The sequence below is a fragment of the Cryptotermes secundus genome, unplaced genomic scaffold (genome assembly GCF_002891405.2).
Source record: "Cryptotermes secundus unplaced genomic scaffold, Csec_1.0 scaffold665, whole genome shotgun sequence".
Lineage (NCBI taxonomy): Eukaryota > Metazoa > Arthropoda > Insecta > Blattodea > Kalotermitidae > Cryptotermes > Cryptotermes secundus.
The window spans coordinates 343,581-361,492 of NW_019725011.1; the positions used below are offsets into that span (position 1 = coordinate 343,581).

At 36.1% G+C, this 17,912-nt stretch overlaps 1 protein-coding gene across 1 annotated transcript in view; it reads left to right on the forward strand.

Annotated features, from left to right (window-relative positions):
* Positions 1-17,912, forward strand: part of LOC111863210 (RNA polymerase II-associated protein 1) — a gene marked incomplete in the record, with an annotated part of 62,675 nt that overhangs the window by 38,789 nt on the left and 5,974 nt on the right. Inside the window, 5 exon segments of the mRNA XM_033750968.1 lie at positions 805-931; positions 6,044-6,209; positions 8,977-9,061; positions 9,998-10,131; positions 10,840-11,056. Of these exon segments, the coding sequence (XP_033606859.1) occupies positions 805-931; positions 6,044-6,209; positions 8,977-9,061; positions 9,998-10,131; positions 10,840-10,896 (569 nt within the window).

Consider the following 17,912-nt stretch of genomic DNA (forward strand, 5'->3'; position numbering starts at 1 on the left):
AGTGATTTTACTTTTCTCTACAGTGACCGTACCAGCTCTGGAAACAACCTATCTTTCTATCCAGTGGGTACTGGGGGCATTAACGTCACCATTTACCTCCATAGTATCCATAGGTCTTTATGGCCCGATGATTAAGTAAGCATACAGATAGTTTTACTCTCCCCCCCTACTTTTAGATATGATATTTTTGGGGGAATTAAATACCATATTTTTATCTCCACATTTCAGCCACGAATTTATGGTTACATCTGTATGAATATAAGCAATTAATCATGAGGCTTTCTAATAATTTTTATACATTGTTGGTATGATCAGATATGTGTGTAGAGTCTTGAAGTAACATAGTCATTGACTTGAATTAGTGACCCATTAATGCACCCATCCAGTTCAAACTCTGGAAATGTTTCCTTGAGAGAACACACTGGAGACAATAAGAAAAACACTTTGTTTGTCCAATCTATTGTCTTACCAGTTAGCACAGAACATCATGATGTGTAGGTGTTACATTGCATCAGACACTTCGAATTCATATTTGTTGCTCGTGTCCTTTTGCTCAGCGCATCCATGGTTTCTGCCCTGCGGATAATTTATAGCATGTTTATCAGAAGCTCTCTGTGGATTCTATTTCAGAAATTTTAATTGAAGAGGACTTCAGTAATTTAGCCACTTTTTTGTAATTTTCCTTATAGAAATGGTAAAATTTTAACATGCCCATACAGAGTAAATTTCACAATATCTTTGAGTATTCTCTATTATGTACACTGTATGATGTAGGTAAAATTATAACAGTTCTTCTTTTTGAAGGCAGTGACCTGTTTCTGGAACCAGAAGTCCACCACCACCTTTCTGCCCTGTTGCATATCCTCCTGAGGAGCAATTCTTCATTTGACTTCAATGAGAAGATCCCTGGTCTCACTTCATTCTATGATTTGTAAGTACTGCAGTCATAATGATACCATATGTTGTCTGAGAGCCAAAAGGGTGACTATGAGAAACAAACAGGATAATTTGAACCCCCCCCCTCAAAAAGAAGAAGAAGAAAAGAAAAAAGAAAAACCCACCAACAGCAACAATCACCATCACAATGAGACCCCCATTTAAGATTTTTTTTTGTTAGCATTAAAATGAAGTAACCCTTAATATGATGAAATTTAACACTAAGGATGATCCCAAGGTTATTGAAATTGAATATGAAATGAAGAGAAACAAATGAGGGACTTCAAAGTTCCCTGTTTCCACCAATGTAGTAAGGAATACCCAATACAATGAAACTTCACAAGTTGGCTGTAAACTGTAAAATAAACAGATTTACTGAGCATGATCAGATGGTTAGTGCTGTGCTTCATATTCAGGATATTCCAGTTTGAAGTTAGACAGGAACAGGTATACTGATTTCAATTTTTGTAGTTTTAATCAGACCGTCCAGACAGATTCTGTGATTGTATCTAAATTAAGCCAGAACTCCTTCCTTTCTCGGTCAGTATTCACTCATCATTTTATGACACTATGTGCGAGGGTTGGAACTTTAATAGTGGCAACTATTTATTTGCAACTTATACAAGTGACTCATAATGACGCCATTCGTTTGATTGGCGTTTCATTTGTGGCTCATACGATTTGGCCCATGTCTCATCCAGCTTAATGATACAGCATAAGAAAGCCTCTTCTTCACGCTCATAGTGCTCCAAGTGGTTACGAGCAGTGTCAGCTCGTAGCCATTTCTGCATTTCCGTCAAATGATGCGGAAACCCATCATGATGCAATTTTTCTCATGCCCAGACGTTCCTTCAGAATGTGAAGCACAGTCATATGCACTAATCCTGTCTCAGGCCAGCTCACAAATCATATGGCGTCGATCACTCTCCAGTAACACGGAAAGAGCATACACTTCTTCACCGACACTAGGACAACCTGGCCGACGCATGTCTGCCACATTTTGATGTCCCTCATTGAAGGCTTTTACCCACCTTGCCACTGTTCTAAGGCAATGCAGATTCCCCGCAAGCCTCTTGAAGACCTTGATGACACTGTCATGCTATATGGCCTCTGGCACATTCAATCTTTATCCAACTCCGTTGTTTCTGTTTTCAAAACATCGTGACAACACTACATTAGACCACCAGCTAACACGAGGCTCTGTTCTTCTCGTCACTGCCCATGCACATGATGTGAGAAGGGAGAGTCCATTTGCATCTTTCAGATGCCAAAATTATAGTTGAAGCAACATTTCAAACTGTTCACATTATGAAACTCACAACTGTTTATGTTCTGAAATGGGGAATATTGTCAGTCTTTTGATAATTGTACAATTGTTGGCTATCAATGATTCCATCCAAATGCCACCATATTTACCAGGTGGCTAGCCTCCATAAAACACTTCCATTTTTGGGTCTGTAATGACTAATATTCAGTTACTTTTCTATCATTACATTTTTTTATGTTTTCTATTTAGATTCTGACCACTGACTGTTGGTCGGGCTCTGTACTTAATATATTATTAATGGATTTGAAGTAAATGTGAAAACACTGCTTCTGCTTATGAACTTAATGATAAGTCAGATGTGCAGAATGCGGTATGGTAAGATGAGTGCAAAGAGAGTACACAATTTAGTAGTTGTTTATTATAGCTATTGATCCTTTGATCACAGGAGAGATCGGAAAGGGTTGTTAGTGAGGGTGTGTAAGTGAAAAGTTAATGGACAGAATTTCATTTGTGCTGACTGATACAAAAATAATCCATCACGTCAGTGTGACCAGTGTACAGATGTTAAAATATGTGAAGAAAGCATACAGGATCCAAGATAGACAGTTGGACAAGTTGAAAAGGGTTACAGGGTTACCTTTATGCAAATTAATATGATTTTGCAAGTTTTGTTAAAGTGCAGCCAATTGTGAGAGGTAACTGGTTGTACACATGCATGTGTGCACACACACACACACACACACACACACACACACACACACACACACACATAGAGGATGATTCAAAATCCTGCAGTCAAACAGCTTTAGAAGGCTGTGAAATAATTAGGAGCATTGCCCTTGTTAAGTTATGATACTTGTTCATTTTTTAAGAAAATGAAACAGTTGTTCATTCATATAGCATGTATACCCATTGTTAAGTAATGGCTCTGTAGAGAACAGCCATTGCTGGGTAATGGCTATAAACAGAAACAGAGGAGTGGTGTTCTCTACATGGTCCGAGTGATAACCACATGATGCAACAATAGGAGGACTGCCACGGAGGTGTTTTCTATGCCATCCGTTCCAAGGCAACATTTGGTGTTGCTTGTGCATTGTGAGTGAGTTTGGCAATTGGAAGCCAGTTAGTTTAACTCAGGATCTGCAGTGATATAGGGGACAGCCAAGAAAGATGTGAAGTCGTGAACATGGAAGTTGAGGGATTTACAGCATTGGAAGCCATTACCATACAATGACTGGTGAAGACACAGCAGACTGAGAAGACTTAGTATGTGCTGTAGTGAACTGCAGAGTGTGTGAATTAGTGATAGCACTATAGTTACTAATAGTTCCAATCTGTAAGAGTTCAATAAATCCATTTACCAATTCAAACTTTGACTGTTACCTCTCCATAAAATCGTGACAATATATACTTTAGGTTATATACACTGAAAACAAATCAGTGGAGCCAGATGGCATTTCTGGTGAAATGCTAAAACTGGGTGGGGAAGCCATGATTCCATACCTTGCGTGTTTATTGGGTGTAACAATTAATAATGCCACTATCGCAAGTGACTGGAAAAAAGCCATAGTTTTTCCTATTTACAAAGGGGGTGTTCAATCGTAGGTCTCAAATTACAGACCAGTCACTTTAACCTCAGTAGTCTGCAAGCAAATTGAATACGTTATAGCATCATACCTGAGGAAAACATGGGATAAAAAGGATTGGTTATTTGAGTGTCAGCATGGATTCAGACTGAGATATTCCTGTGAAAGTCCAAGTCATCACAGTTTGCCAGGACATTGCAGACTCACTGGATAAGGGAAGTTTTTTCAAAGGCCTTCAGTTTAGTCCCCCATTATTGGCTGCTTACGAAAATTGTGGACTCGAGGGTAGTTGTATGGTTAAGGGAATTCCTTTTGGGCTGTACACAAAGTTAGAGTAGGAGGGCAATTACTGGAGGAAGTCAGAGTAACCTCAGGAGTACCACAAGGAAGTGTACTGGGTCCACTTCTGTTCCTCGCGTATGTACACAGAGAGAGTAGTAGGGCAGTTATTGGAGGAAGTCAGAGTAACGTCAGGAGTACCACAAGGAAGTACAGTGGGTCCACTGCTGTTCCTTGCATACATAAACGATATTTGGAGAAATGTTGAGTCAACTATTAGACTTTTTGCAGATGACTGTATAATATATAGGAAAATTGCAACTAATAAAGATATGAAAAAGTTGCAGATAAATCTGAACAGACTTGGGGAATGGGAGGCTGAAAATGCAATGATAATTAATCCAACTAAAAGTAAGGCAGTTCGTTTCACGAGGGCCCGAGTGACGGAACCACTAAATTATTCATTAGGATACACAGTAATTCCTGAAGCGAGCAATTGTAAATATTGGGGAATAATTTTAAGCAGCAGTCTAAGTTGGGCTGATCAAGTTAATTGCACAGTGAAGAAAGCTTGGAAGGCACTTCATTTTACAATGCATATTCTAAAAAAGGCAAATAGCAACACTAAATGTTTAGCATACACATCTTTAGTCATCCTGCTTGCTGGAATCCTTACAAGGAGGCACAAATAAATATGTTAGACCAGGTGCAAAAGAAAGCAGCTACATTTGCACATCATAGGATCAATTTAAACTGGGGAACCTTGACACAGCGCTGAAAGATAGCTCGCATATGCGCTCTCTTCAAAGCATACTCGGAAGAACAGGCTTGGAAGACTATGGGTGATAGATTACAAAGGCCGTTCTATCTGAGCAGGGGCGATCATGACAAGAAAATTAGGAGCAGAGAGCAGCAGACTGGTATCAGGAAATACTCCTTTGTACGAGTAAATGGGGGTACACGGTAGCGTAGTTGGTTGAGGAGCTATGCTACAAGCCGGAAGGTCGCAGGTTCAAGTCCCGATGAGGTCATTGGATTTTTTTCAGTTGACCTAATCTTTCCAGCCGCACTAGGCCCTGGGGTTTACTCAGCCTCTAACAGAAATGCATACCAGGAATTAATTAAATTTTCCTGGGAAGTAAAGCACAGCCGGCGTGTAAGGCTGACAACCTTACTGCCATCTTTGAGCCAAATGTCTAGATAATGTGGGACCATCAGTGTCTCACAACCCTACGAGTCTTCACAGCCTGTTACAGGGATAGCTTTACTTTACCTACTCCTTTGTAAATAGGACCATACAGATCTGGAACCCACTTCCTTCAGATACTTTAGGGACTCTCTCCTGCAAACCAAGTAATTTTAGGAAAAGGTTAGTAAAGTGATAAATGAGGCGACGTGAGGGTGGGGTGGAAGTCATCAAAAAGATGCTGTGAAGTGAAGTGAAGTGAAAAATGTTAAGGTTGGGAGGATTATGTAAGGGTAGTAAAGCGAAATGAATGGAAAATGAGAACACTATATTACGCATTGATTACTGTTAGTTTGTTATAGCATGTATAGTATGTAGTATAGTTTTATAGTATGTTTCCCTTTTCATTTGTGTGCTATGTGTTGTTTGAACGTGTTTATGCGTGTTATTTGTCTGTTTTCTTATTGTAGTAATGTGTGTTATTTGTCTGTAATCTTATTGTAGTACCATTGCCATGGATGAAAACACATTTGCAGTTTAATAATAATAATATCCTTACACATTTTTTATATTGACAGTGATTTTGAAGTACACAACTTCTGTATATAACTAGAGTCATCTTTATTAAATTCTGCTGCATTCGAAAGAAACCTCAGTTGGAAATGTACTTATTTATACCTTTATAATTTTAAAGTGTAAATATATATCAGTTTCTTCATACAACTTTCTTACTAGGATAATTAATCTTTCAAGTCCCTCTGCCATACATGTAGGCCTTAATGTTGTTAGGTACACACAACTGGTTGAACAGTTTGCTGCTGTGTCATATGGAGATGAGCTGTTTGGTCACTTTTTGCTTATCCCACTACAGCAGCGCCATTCTCCAAGCTACAGAAAACTTGTGTGGAGTGAACACGCTGCAGTACTGAGAGTCCTACGTACCCGTCCGGAACAGGTAATATTGCTCATCATGTTGCTACAGTCGAAGGCCTTATAATTGTGTATGTAACGGATTATTTGTATGTCAGTTGGCTAGAAAGGAAGGAGCATTTACTTGGGCAAGGATCCAGATTAGTACTTACATGAGAGTGATACTGCAGCCTCTAAGCTTGCTTGTAACTATCTGAGTATTTGTATCCCATGTAAGTTGTTATCAAACTGAACAGTCTGCCTTTTTTTTTTTTTAACCCGTTGCCGTGGTTCGTCGTGTATGTTTCGTCAGGGATTTAAATCGTCTGGGGGGGTTCGGCGTGTATGTTTCGTCCAGCTGCACACCTATGTTATAACGCCCATAATAATTGATGGTTTTGCTGTAGATTGTTAGATTTTTCGCTGGCCTGTTGTCACAAGAACAGAGTATACTAAGCCAACGAGTTTAGCTGAGATAAGTCATTGTTACATATGCCTGTCTTGCAGCAAAGTTCCTGTGGCTCTTGCTAGCGGTTTCACCGCTATGAATGTCGTTTATTCTTTGCTACGAAGTTATAAACAGGAGAGACGTGATGTGATGTGTTTATAATATGATATTGCCCCGAGCTGGCCACACTGACACACTCAAATGGCATTCTTAGAAGAGGGTTGTCCAAAATTTTATTCTTGTAAAATCGATTGCTTTCGCACAGTACATAGCACCCATTTCTTAGAAAAACGCCACAATTTAAGGCAGAACACTGTGGTCACCCCCTGAGACGATACGGATGTGTGTGGGGGAGGGAAAAGTACTCATTATCGCTCCAGTTGACGCCATTTTATCGTACTGACCTTGGTGGTCGTTTCGAGGGATGACCATAAATATTTTTTTTGAGCCAGCTAAGCTCTGCTTTCGTTCTCTATATACCAGCCAGTTCTTATAATAACTTCATGAATTCTGTGGTCACCCCTACGACATCTGGGGAGCCGAAAAGGTTGGAATCTGAAACGCAGAAGCACCAAACCCTTGTTATGATAACACAAAGGTTGAATTTACTGCAGCTAATCTGTCAAAATATACGACTCACGGAGGGACATTTCCACTTGTATTCCCCCCACGGGGAAGAAGGCAGGGCCGCACAGAAGTGTGGTTAGAAAAAAGAAAGCAAAAGTAAAGATACGCAGTATTGGTTTGGTGATTTGAGCCAGCGCTGTGTTTAGACTAATGCTTCAAGGCGTCACCTGCTTACATAGCCGAGATACCGGGTGCTCATATTATAAGGCAAGGTTATAAAACCATCTTTTAAGATCATTTTAGTGAAAGTTTCATCCTTCAAAGCGTACCATTCACTGCTCAAATACTAAACAACCTGCTTCCATTGAAGATATAAAGGGGGTTCATATTATAAGGTAAGGTTATAAAACCACCTTTTAAGATCATTTTAGTGAAAGTTTCATGTTCCTATCTCATAGAATTTAAGAACAATGATGAATAAATAATTTTCGAGCAAAATTTAAATGGCCGGCTGAATATATTACCGCAGGAGCCGCGGCCGCGGAATTTAAATGACCACGTCAAAGGGTTAATCTGTTACAGTAATACAGTAACACTATAAGAAATTTCATTGCACCTTCTTATAGATCCACACTCTATTACAGAGTTCTGCTACTGATACTTCTATGTAGGCTTTGTGAGAACTGATGTGTAATTTGGCCATATATTTTTAAAATGCTATTAACTAAGTATATAAATCCACTACACATTTGAACTTACCAGTCATCAACTTATACCACTATACTGTCAAATCACTCCCCACACTGTGACTTGTAACTTACATCTTCATTGTAATCACTTTCTCTATATTTGCTCCATAAAAGGCTTGAAGTTTTTATGGCAAATATGGGTGATGGAATCTTGATGGATATGAGATTTTCATGGCACTGACTAGGAAGAGTATTATGTTCTAGGATGTGATGCAGTGTCTTGTGGTAGAAGTTTACCTACTTTTTGGAGGATTGTACTACTTCCATCTTAGGGTCAAAGATAAGCCAAGCAAGTAATCAACAAGGAGCAAGCAGGTATTTCTGGTTACTTGCTTTGCTTACCCTTCAACCCTGAAGAGGCAGTGCAGTCCTCTGAAACATCTATATACTTATATCAGATTGCACAGTATCATATCCCCGAAGATAGTGAGTGCTCTTGATATAATGTTCTCAGTTAATTATCTGACATGATACATTTCCCTGATGATATAAGCACTGAAAATTTTTGGAACATTGGATATCTGCTCCAGATTGGCTCATCTGGTAGCCTGAAAAGACCTTTTCTCTCGATAAAGTTACTGAAGATTAGTAGTTAGAGAGATTAGTTAGAAATTGAAATTATGGAAAGATTGTATTATAATACCTGTAACAAGCAAATTTTGCCTGAAACTGAGAATTGTGTATATTTTATATTGTTACATAGTCTTCATGCTTAATTTATATTTTCCTGTATTTGTCATTATTATCATATATAAATGTGCAGTGAACTTAAAATATATTTGTCCCATGAACAATGAAACATTCTTTGTTCGAGCATTTTATGATATGGCAGATATTGAATGAGGTGATCATAAAAGTTTATTTAATACTGTAAATACTGTGGCAGCCCAAATTTTGTGATGTGATCTTATAGCATGAGCATGATGATGGTTCTTAAAGTAAAATTCCCACACTAGATAAGCCCTCCATTTTGTACACTACACACGAAGAATGAAGCACAAGTTGAAACGATGCAAGGTAATTTTGGTCTACTGTGTTGCTCTTTTCAGCTTGCTGTCCCAATCCAGGCATATTTGGAGCCCTGTGAAACAGATCCATCACTTCTCATATGTTACCTTCATGGACTGGCAACAGGTGGGACTTTAAAATACATACATTTTATATGGGAAGTAATGTTAAGCTGGAATTTCATGTGTTTTTTTTTCTTCTTTTTTTGTACTTCACATAAATGGACTTATTTTCAAAAAAAATATTATATGTAACTAACTCCATGGTGCACAGTCCTTGAGAAGTGAGCACGTGTTGAATAAGCCAAGAAATTCCCTTGCTATTATGGAACCTGAAGGTTTATTGCTCTTTTCACAAGAACCATCCACTGGACCCTATCCTGAATTAGATGAATTCAGTCTTTATTTTCATTTCCTCTATCTTTCATATCCATTTCAGTATTGCTCTCTCATCTGTGCCTAGCTCTCCAAAAAGTGGTCTCCATCATTGTCATCTTTGAAATTGATTTATAAACAGTGTATGTTTAATGATGATGATGACACATTTCCTTTATTTGAGTGCTTACCAACAGCAAGTAGCCTTATCACAGGCTAGAGCTGGATGTATACAAAACTAAAGCTAGACTAAGAATCAAATACTGAAAGCTAAAGCGGTACAGATAACACTTTACTAAAATAACAGGAACCATGAACTGCTAGGATTAAACAAATGGAAAAGTATACTTGATATAATGTGTTTTTTAAAAACATCTAAAGATATGCAGATGCTGTTCGTAGCTGTGGCACAGCTTGATGGAGGGCTAAATCTTTTGATGAAAGTATCTGAAACAGATCTAGGCAATACATGGCATGATTCTAATTGAATTTCATTTTTGGGGATAATAATGCACAAACCAAAAGTAACCAGCTTTCTTTCGTCTTGGCATATGTTTTGCATATGAGGAAGTTTATGCAAAGTACATTCTACGCACTTTATTTTTCTTGTTATGTAATTGGCTTGTCTTAGCTCAGCTGAACTCCATAAACAGCAGCAGGAGAGTTTATACTTATTGTGCTTCTGCAGGTCAGGTACGGGATCTGTGGTGTCCAGTTCTGTACAAGGTGGCTGTTCACCATGTTGCCACATTTATCACTGAGCAGCCATGTACTTCAGTGGCCCAGCAACTTAATGCAAGAATTCAGCAGCTTGGCAACAAGGTAAACACTACAGTTTATATAGCATATATGTTCATGAGAATGATTAGAGTATCTCCATGTTTGTTTTATTATTTTAACAAATTTGGGGGAAGGGTATTGGCAATGAATTTGGATAGGAGTGGTCCTATGTGTTTAACATGAAGGAAATAAAATATTTTTCTACATGTTCATTCTACAAATAACATGTTATGTAACAGAATTTAAGGATTTGATTACAATAATTTTATTTTTTTTTTGTTACCCATTAATGTCACTTTATCAGCTACATCGAATTCTCTAGAATAACAAGGTGGCTGAAAAGAACTTGTAAAGAAGTAGATAAAGCATATTTTAAGATACTGCCCCAGGAGTGTTCTAGAGGAAATAAAGAACATTAGCTGTACTCTAAAGGATGTGACTCAGGTTCATAACTTAACAAAACTACTTGTAATAACTTTATCATTTATTTTTAAGTAAAATGATTCAGATGAGGATTTCAATGCTTAGTTATGGTAACAAACACAGCTCAAAATATGTTAACTGAATACTCAGAAAATAGCATAATGCCTGTAGGCAACAGTTACTGAGGATACACAGCCATGCATTTTGCATATACCTTTCATCACTACTCCCAATTTGATACAAGCTCTTTTCTTTCATTGCTGTGTAGTGCACATTTGTATATTGTTTGCTGTAACTGTAAGAATATGGCATTGTTGTCAATTTCAGCAATTACAGAACATTCTTCTCACATACTCAAACCAGAAGAAACTTGAAGACAGATAAAATGAGTCTGGGACATATGTAAATATGATTATCTGGAACAAAAATTGTCTCAAATCATTGCAACATTCAGACTCAGGCTGAAGTGGGATGGTCTGGAACCAAGGGTAGCATGTGACCTGCCATTATACCCCAACATTACGAGGATTTTAATCACTGAAGTGTAAGTGTGAATAACTACGCAAAATGTGATTATTTAGTGAAGCCACAGAATATAAAATTCTATTATCTTTCCATATATGAGACGGGCCTTCTTTCAGTCGATGCTGTTAGGGATGTAAAGAAAGCAACAGAATTTGGAAATGCAGCACAGTGTGTAACTTAAAGTTTATTATTATGTAAATTGCTAGTGTAAAAATGACAAGGAATTGTCATCATCATGCAGCAAGCAGTAGCTCCTTGCTTGTTTGTCTTATTCTTTGACCCTAAAGATGGAGGCAGCACATTACTCTGAAGTGTTCGTAAATAAAATAAAAGCTTGAAACCAAACTTACAAGAAAAGACAAATGAACTACGAGCATATGCAGTAAATCACTTGAAAATATGTAGTGAATGGTTCATACCGAAATACGTTGTGGAAACATATTGTTCAGCTCAGAAATTGTTAATAACATCCTGTCAACTTTCTAGATGTGCAAGTAAATAAAACAGTAACTTTGCCATTTGTTCTTATGGTTGTCTAGTGTCATCTCTTTGAGTGAATAACATAAATTAATTATATCTGAGAACGCTTTCTCATATATCTTTCTAGAGTGACAAGGAAAACCTCACCTTACATCTATCTAGTTTGATCCTGTATTCTTTTTTCTCTTTTCATGTACTTCTTATATACTTTAACTAATCTTAAATCTTTTCTTCTCTTCTTCACTATCCATGTAAGCTTTCAGCAACTCTGTAATCTTTTCATGGTCAGGAAATATGTTCATGACATTATTTGTGTCTATAGAACAGACAGTTTGGAGGAACCTATTTTCCTGGTGCACAGATTTTCAGTCCTACAGAGTTATTACTATTATTAGTGTTAATTGTTTTACTTTTGTGAAGATGTTATTACATAAACAGATTCTGTATGCATTAAATTTTGTTAGATATAGTCTCAAAGTATACCTCCACTTTTCTAGTCCAGTCATTTATTAGTTAATGCCACAGGACAGAAATGTAAGGACAATTTTTGCATGGTTGCAAGGCTGCTTTTTATTCTACAAGAAAGTTGCTTCAACAGCAATTTCATATTTTTCTCAGACCTAATACCGTACATAATTTGAGGACCTTTTATTATGTAGCACTGATGGCCCTCAAAAATTCACACATCCACCATCTTGCTATTATTGATTGATTATGATACTGTGGTGGCTTCCAGCGAAGTAACATTCATACCAAATTTCATGAAAGTTGGTCAGCTCATTCTAAAGTTGAAAGCAAGACACAGACAGATCACTGCATTCACAGTCGCATGCACCTGAACATACATGCACACACACCTTGGTGATCTCATAAGCCTACAGTAGCCTAAAAACAACAGGTTTCTTTTTATATATTAATGGAATCTTATATTTGATACATCTTGTATCTGTGATAGGTGCCATACTCATCCAAACTTAGATCTGCTTAATTCAGTGACTGACTTTCTGGATATTATCCATCATCCTATTTTCATTTAAAATGTTTCAGCGACTATACTCTTGTCTCCATCCTGAGGTATAAAACCTACTCATTTGGCCCCAGTCAAAAGAGCTAGTCTCAATCTCCAGACACCAGGGGCAACACAAGGCAGGATATATAAACCAGACACAACACAAACTATTATACACCATCATCACAGACTTCTAGATCGTAGTTCTACTTATCACAGCGAAGGATCATGATGGCATAAACCATTCAGTGAACAAAAATTAATTTATTTTCCAAACACATCAAAATTTGGATGGTACATATATATTTCAATATTTTTTACATTTTTAAATCATTATTATGCAAAAGTTGAACACGTGTATGTTTTCAGTACAATGCAGAACATAATCATAATAGTCACTTCAATTTTCTTTTTCAACAGCAACAACAACAATAACAACATTTAATAGCCACATAGTTCGAAAAGAAAAATATATATAATCCATGTGAAAAATACAGTTTTCTATATTATTTACTTTTGCACACTAATGTAACAAATGAAGCTCGCATATTGGAATCACTGTTCCCATGACCGGAGGTTGGGAAGCATTCAGAGTTAAAGGGGTGATACAAATGGTGATGATGCATCATGATGCATCTTTTGTACACATATATTTTTGTCTTAAATGCATCTTATTATCGTGTCACCTTTCTTCTTCTTCACTACATGTTTCAGCCATATATGATAATCATCAGGTGTTGTCTGTCTTGCTAAAATTGTTACACTGTGTGTCAAAATTGCATATCGCTTAAAATTAATTAACAACCTAATGTTTTTCATTGTGGTCATCATCCATTTGTTTAAAAGTTATTTACTGGAGTATTTCTTGTTTCGATTTATTCATGCAGCATGGGTATTACACATGCTATTTGTGCAGTTCATAAGGATGTTGCTGTAGTGTTATTATCAGTGTTGTTATGTATGCTGTAGGTTTTTCTGCACTGCTAGACTGGTTATGTTAAGTGGTCTGTGTGTGTTGATACAGACACAGACCACTAAATAAAACTGATAATAACACTATATCAACATCCTTATGAACTGCACAAATAACATGCAGATATATAATTTTGACATACAGTGCAACAATTTTAGCAAGATAGACAACAATTGATGATCGCTGTATATGGGTGAAACATGTAGTGAGGAAAAAGGGTGACTATATAATAAGTTGCATTTAAGACAGATGTTCAAAGGATGTATTAATGCAACATGATGCTTAAATGCAGTAATATCACCATGCAGCTTTTATCTTGTATGGGAATGTTTCAAGATACACATTTCAGTGTCAAATGGTTATGATACATGTATGAGTTGCCACCCATGGAAGGGATATCATTATACCTAGGTACCGACAGCAAGACATGTATCAACATCTCCAGTGAAAGAGATACAACTCTCATGAAATATATTGCAAAGATGGTGTCTTTACTTGTATCAATATGTATGGGTAGCCTGCATTTCAACCCTTAGCAATACCATAAGATGTATCACATACCACACTTATAGCAAATAAATAAATTGTTGAACCACACAATCTTAAACTCTGTTGTCTCAGTAGCACATAAATCTTGAGTTTCAGAAACTGAAGTCATTTTCATTGCTACAGACATTTCTCAGAAGTCATCTGTTGCAAAACAGTATGAGTTACATGAGCCTTGAACCTTTGATAGTAGTAGTAGTAATTATGAAGCTGTTTTTGAATGTAATGCCATGTTGTTTTGGATTACATCTGTCATTCCAAAAGAATCAACATCATTAATCTTCAGCAAAGTATTTTTAACCGTCAATCAGTAGTGTCACAAGACACCTCAAATCTCCAAATTTATATAACCTAACCTAAACTGTCTCAGAGTGATCAAACCCAATACACAAAAGCATTCATTGCAATACTATAAAGTACACAAAGATTAACAGTTAAGATAAATAAGAAATCATTAAATATATTTCTTTTTTATTAAATTGTGCTCACTCTGTAATTGGCCTTTGGAATGTTAAATTTGCACATACAGGACAGGGCTTGAGGTGGGGCGGGATGCAGCGGGATGGCATCCCGGTTCTTTTCTAAATGGCTTAAAAGCATCCCGTTACTTCTTTGGCAGTAAATGCGATGTACAATACCCAGGGCTTGAGGTGGGGCTGGATGGCATCCCGGTTCTATTTTCATTCCACCTCAAGCACTGCACATATATAAATAAGAATTGAATTGAAGTGAAGTGAATTATGGGGCTTTGACAGGGGAACGACTGCTTAATTCAAATGAAAGAAAATGAAACTCTTATTACTAAATGCATAGACTATGCTAAGAAACTATCATCTATTCAATATTTTCCAGGGAATTATTATATACAAAGCATGTAAATTAAGTAGATATTTGCTCTTCAGTCATCTATCATTCATCAATTCTTTATTGGAGTCCGTCACAACACAACAACATAACGTTCAAGGTTATCATTACCTTAGCTACATGTTTTGGCTTTTAAAGCCATCATCAGGCAAAACACATGATTACTATAATCACACACTATTGAACTGCAGTTTCATTGTGATAGTAAAGCTGGATACTTGATAACTGTTACATTGTAAAACACAAGGTATAAAAATACAATGAATTATAAAATTATTATAAAATGAAAGTTATGGAATAAGTTGCAATCTGTATTCCCAACGGAGCGGACAAAATACATTGTAAAATAGTCACCAGCCAAACAATTAATGTCAAATAATACTACACTTATACCATGGGCCTCCAAGCAGTTTACTATATGTATACAATTCTTGAATATACCGCTATATGTCCACGGGAATATAACAACAAGATTGCAACAACTGACTCCATGATGTGCAGTATCACATGAAGAATTGTTAACCATATTTTATTTCATAACTTTCGTTTCATAACAATTTTATAATTCATTGTATTTATATACCTTGTATTTTATAATGTAACAATTATCAAGTACCCAGCATTACTATCACAATGAAATTTCAGTTTAATAGTTTGTGAATATAGTAATCATGTGTTTTGTCTGATGATGGCTTTAAAAGTTGAAACATATAGCTAAGGTAATGTTAACCTTGACTGTTATGTTGTTGTGTTGCAACGGACTCCAATAAAGAATTGTATATAAAAACACAACAATTCCAATTCTTCTAGATGAGAAAGTTTATCCAAGCCTTTGCTTTAATAAATGTATCTGTAAATGCGCAGTTTCTGTGCACAATATATAACATGTGTGTAAACAAGTTGAAGAATGAGGAATGTGATGTGGTAATAACTGAAACATTCTCTGTATTTCTGCATGGAGGTTGAACAGCCAATGAATGAATTACTTCTTGCACAGAAGTGTAAATTTTGTCATGTGTTGTAAAGAAATATTACTAAATAGCTTCATGAATTCTACTTGTGCTACACTGTTCAGGCTTCTGTTACATATAAATTGTTTGATGCTTGTTGAAAAGGTGAAGAAAGTTATTCTATTGGAGAAGTGCAGCTGAAGGTTACAAAATCAGTTACATAAAGTTGCAGCAGTATAAAAGATTATTAATGCCGTCCAGTGTGATTCATAAGTGTTGTGTGCTTTTTTTTTTTTTAATCTTTCATCCTTTACATGTTTCAGTCACCACGACCGAAACATGTAAAGGATGAAACATTAAAAAATAGCATTTATCAATCACTCTGGACAGCATTAATAATCTTTTATACTATTGCTGGTGTGAGGGACCAGGATGAACCAAGCCACATTTAAAGTTGCAGCCTTTTTCAGGACTTTATTTGCATTACATTCAGAAACACTGAGAGTCAAATCCTGATCTTCTGCTTTGATTTACTCCTTTCAGTTGCAAATGGTCAGTGTTTTTGCATATAATACTATATTCCATGACCACTTAAATTCACTTTATAATTTCTCAACATTTAAATATCAGTTCAAGATACTCATTTGCAAACAACAGGTAATTTTAAGTTAAGAGCATTGATTTCCATAACAAGAATTTCTGGGTTGGATCCCTGTTTGTAACAGTGTCAGAAATATATTTAATGAAACGTTTTTGTGTTCTAGTATCCAAGTATATAGCTTAATAAGTAAATGTGAATTTTTATATTAATATAAGAAGAGAGCTTGGACAATTATTTATTATTACTTGTGATTTCTAGACTCACAGATAATAAATAAATATCTCAATCATACCACATATTTCAGATATCAGTTTTATATTTTCAGATGTCAAAGATTCTCGAAACTCTGCCCCAGTAACTCTTTTTTATTGTTCTCTGGACTCCCACCTCCAGAAAATGGCAACATAAGCACATGGTTTGTTATATGAAAGCCCTTGAAACACGACATGGTAATATTTTCATTCAATATAAAGTGTTTACCATTACTATACTCTACTGCTGAGCACTGAAATATCCCATTAATATTATTTTTACATTTTGAGCACTTCATTCCTGAATGTTAGTGTGGACAGAACCATCTATCCATAACATATAAATGTTTACATTCTTAAATTGGCACGTTTTCTCTTCAAAAATAATAATGGCTATTTGAGAACTGTACCACAATTATCCAAATATGAGGTTACTCTAAATGAAATGCATTCATGTTATTTTTAGAGACAAGAAAAAATGTAAATATATGCATGTATTTTAGTGCAATATTCTTCATTTTTATCTCAGCTGTAGTTTGGCAGTCTATCTGCAATATGGAAATTATGCTAATGCATTTAATGATTAAACACAACTGCAAAGTTGTGAATTAATACTGAAGCATCAGCTTAATTTCTCAACAGTAGCTGATACTATGAAGTGAAATGCAGTGAAGTGAAGTACTGCACACCTGCCTTCTCAGCATTGAATGCTCATAAAAAGGAACATGTGTTATTTGGATTGTGTAGTAAAGCCTGTAAGAACAAAGATTCATTTTATAAAATTGATACTCATTCTGTCATTAAAAAATATTTGAAACCAACATTACATAACATGTCTATGAGTTTATGATGTTCAGATAAATATGGTAAAGACAGTAAAAACAGGGAGTCATTTTATGAAGTTGATATTCATCTGCCATAAAAATGTACATAACACATATTGCATGGCTTCACAATTGAAGTGTGTGTTCAGTAGATTTTATTGTAATAAGCTACTGCCATATCTCATTTAATTCACAGGCTACAAAATATTATTGAGCCTCATTCTGTACAAAGTATAAATTATCTACAGACAAATATTATTCCTCTAAAATACAGTGCTTACTATATGTACCAGCTGCTTTAACATTACAAAACTCCTCATTCTGCCAACAGAATGTATTTATGAGTTTCATATGATACTCAGAACAACAGCCATTAT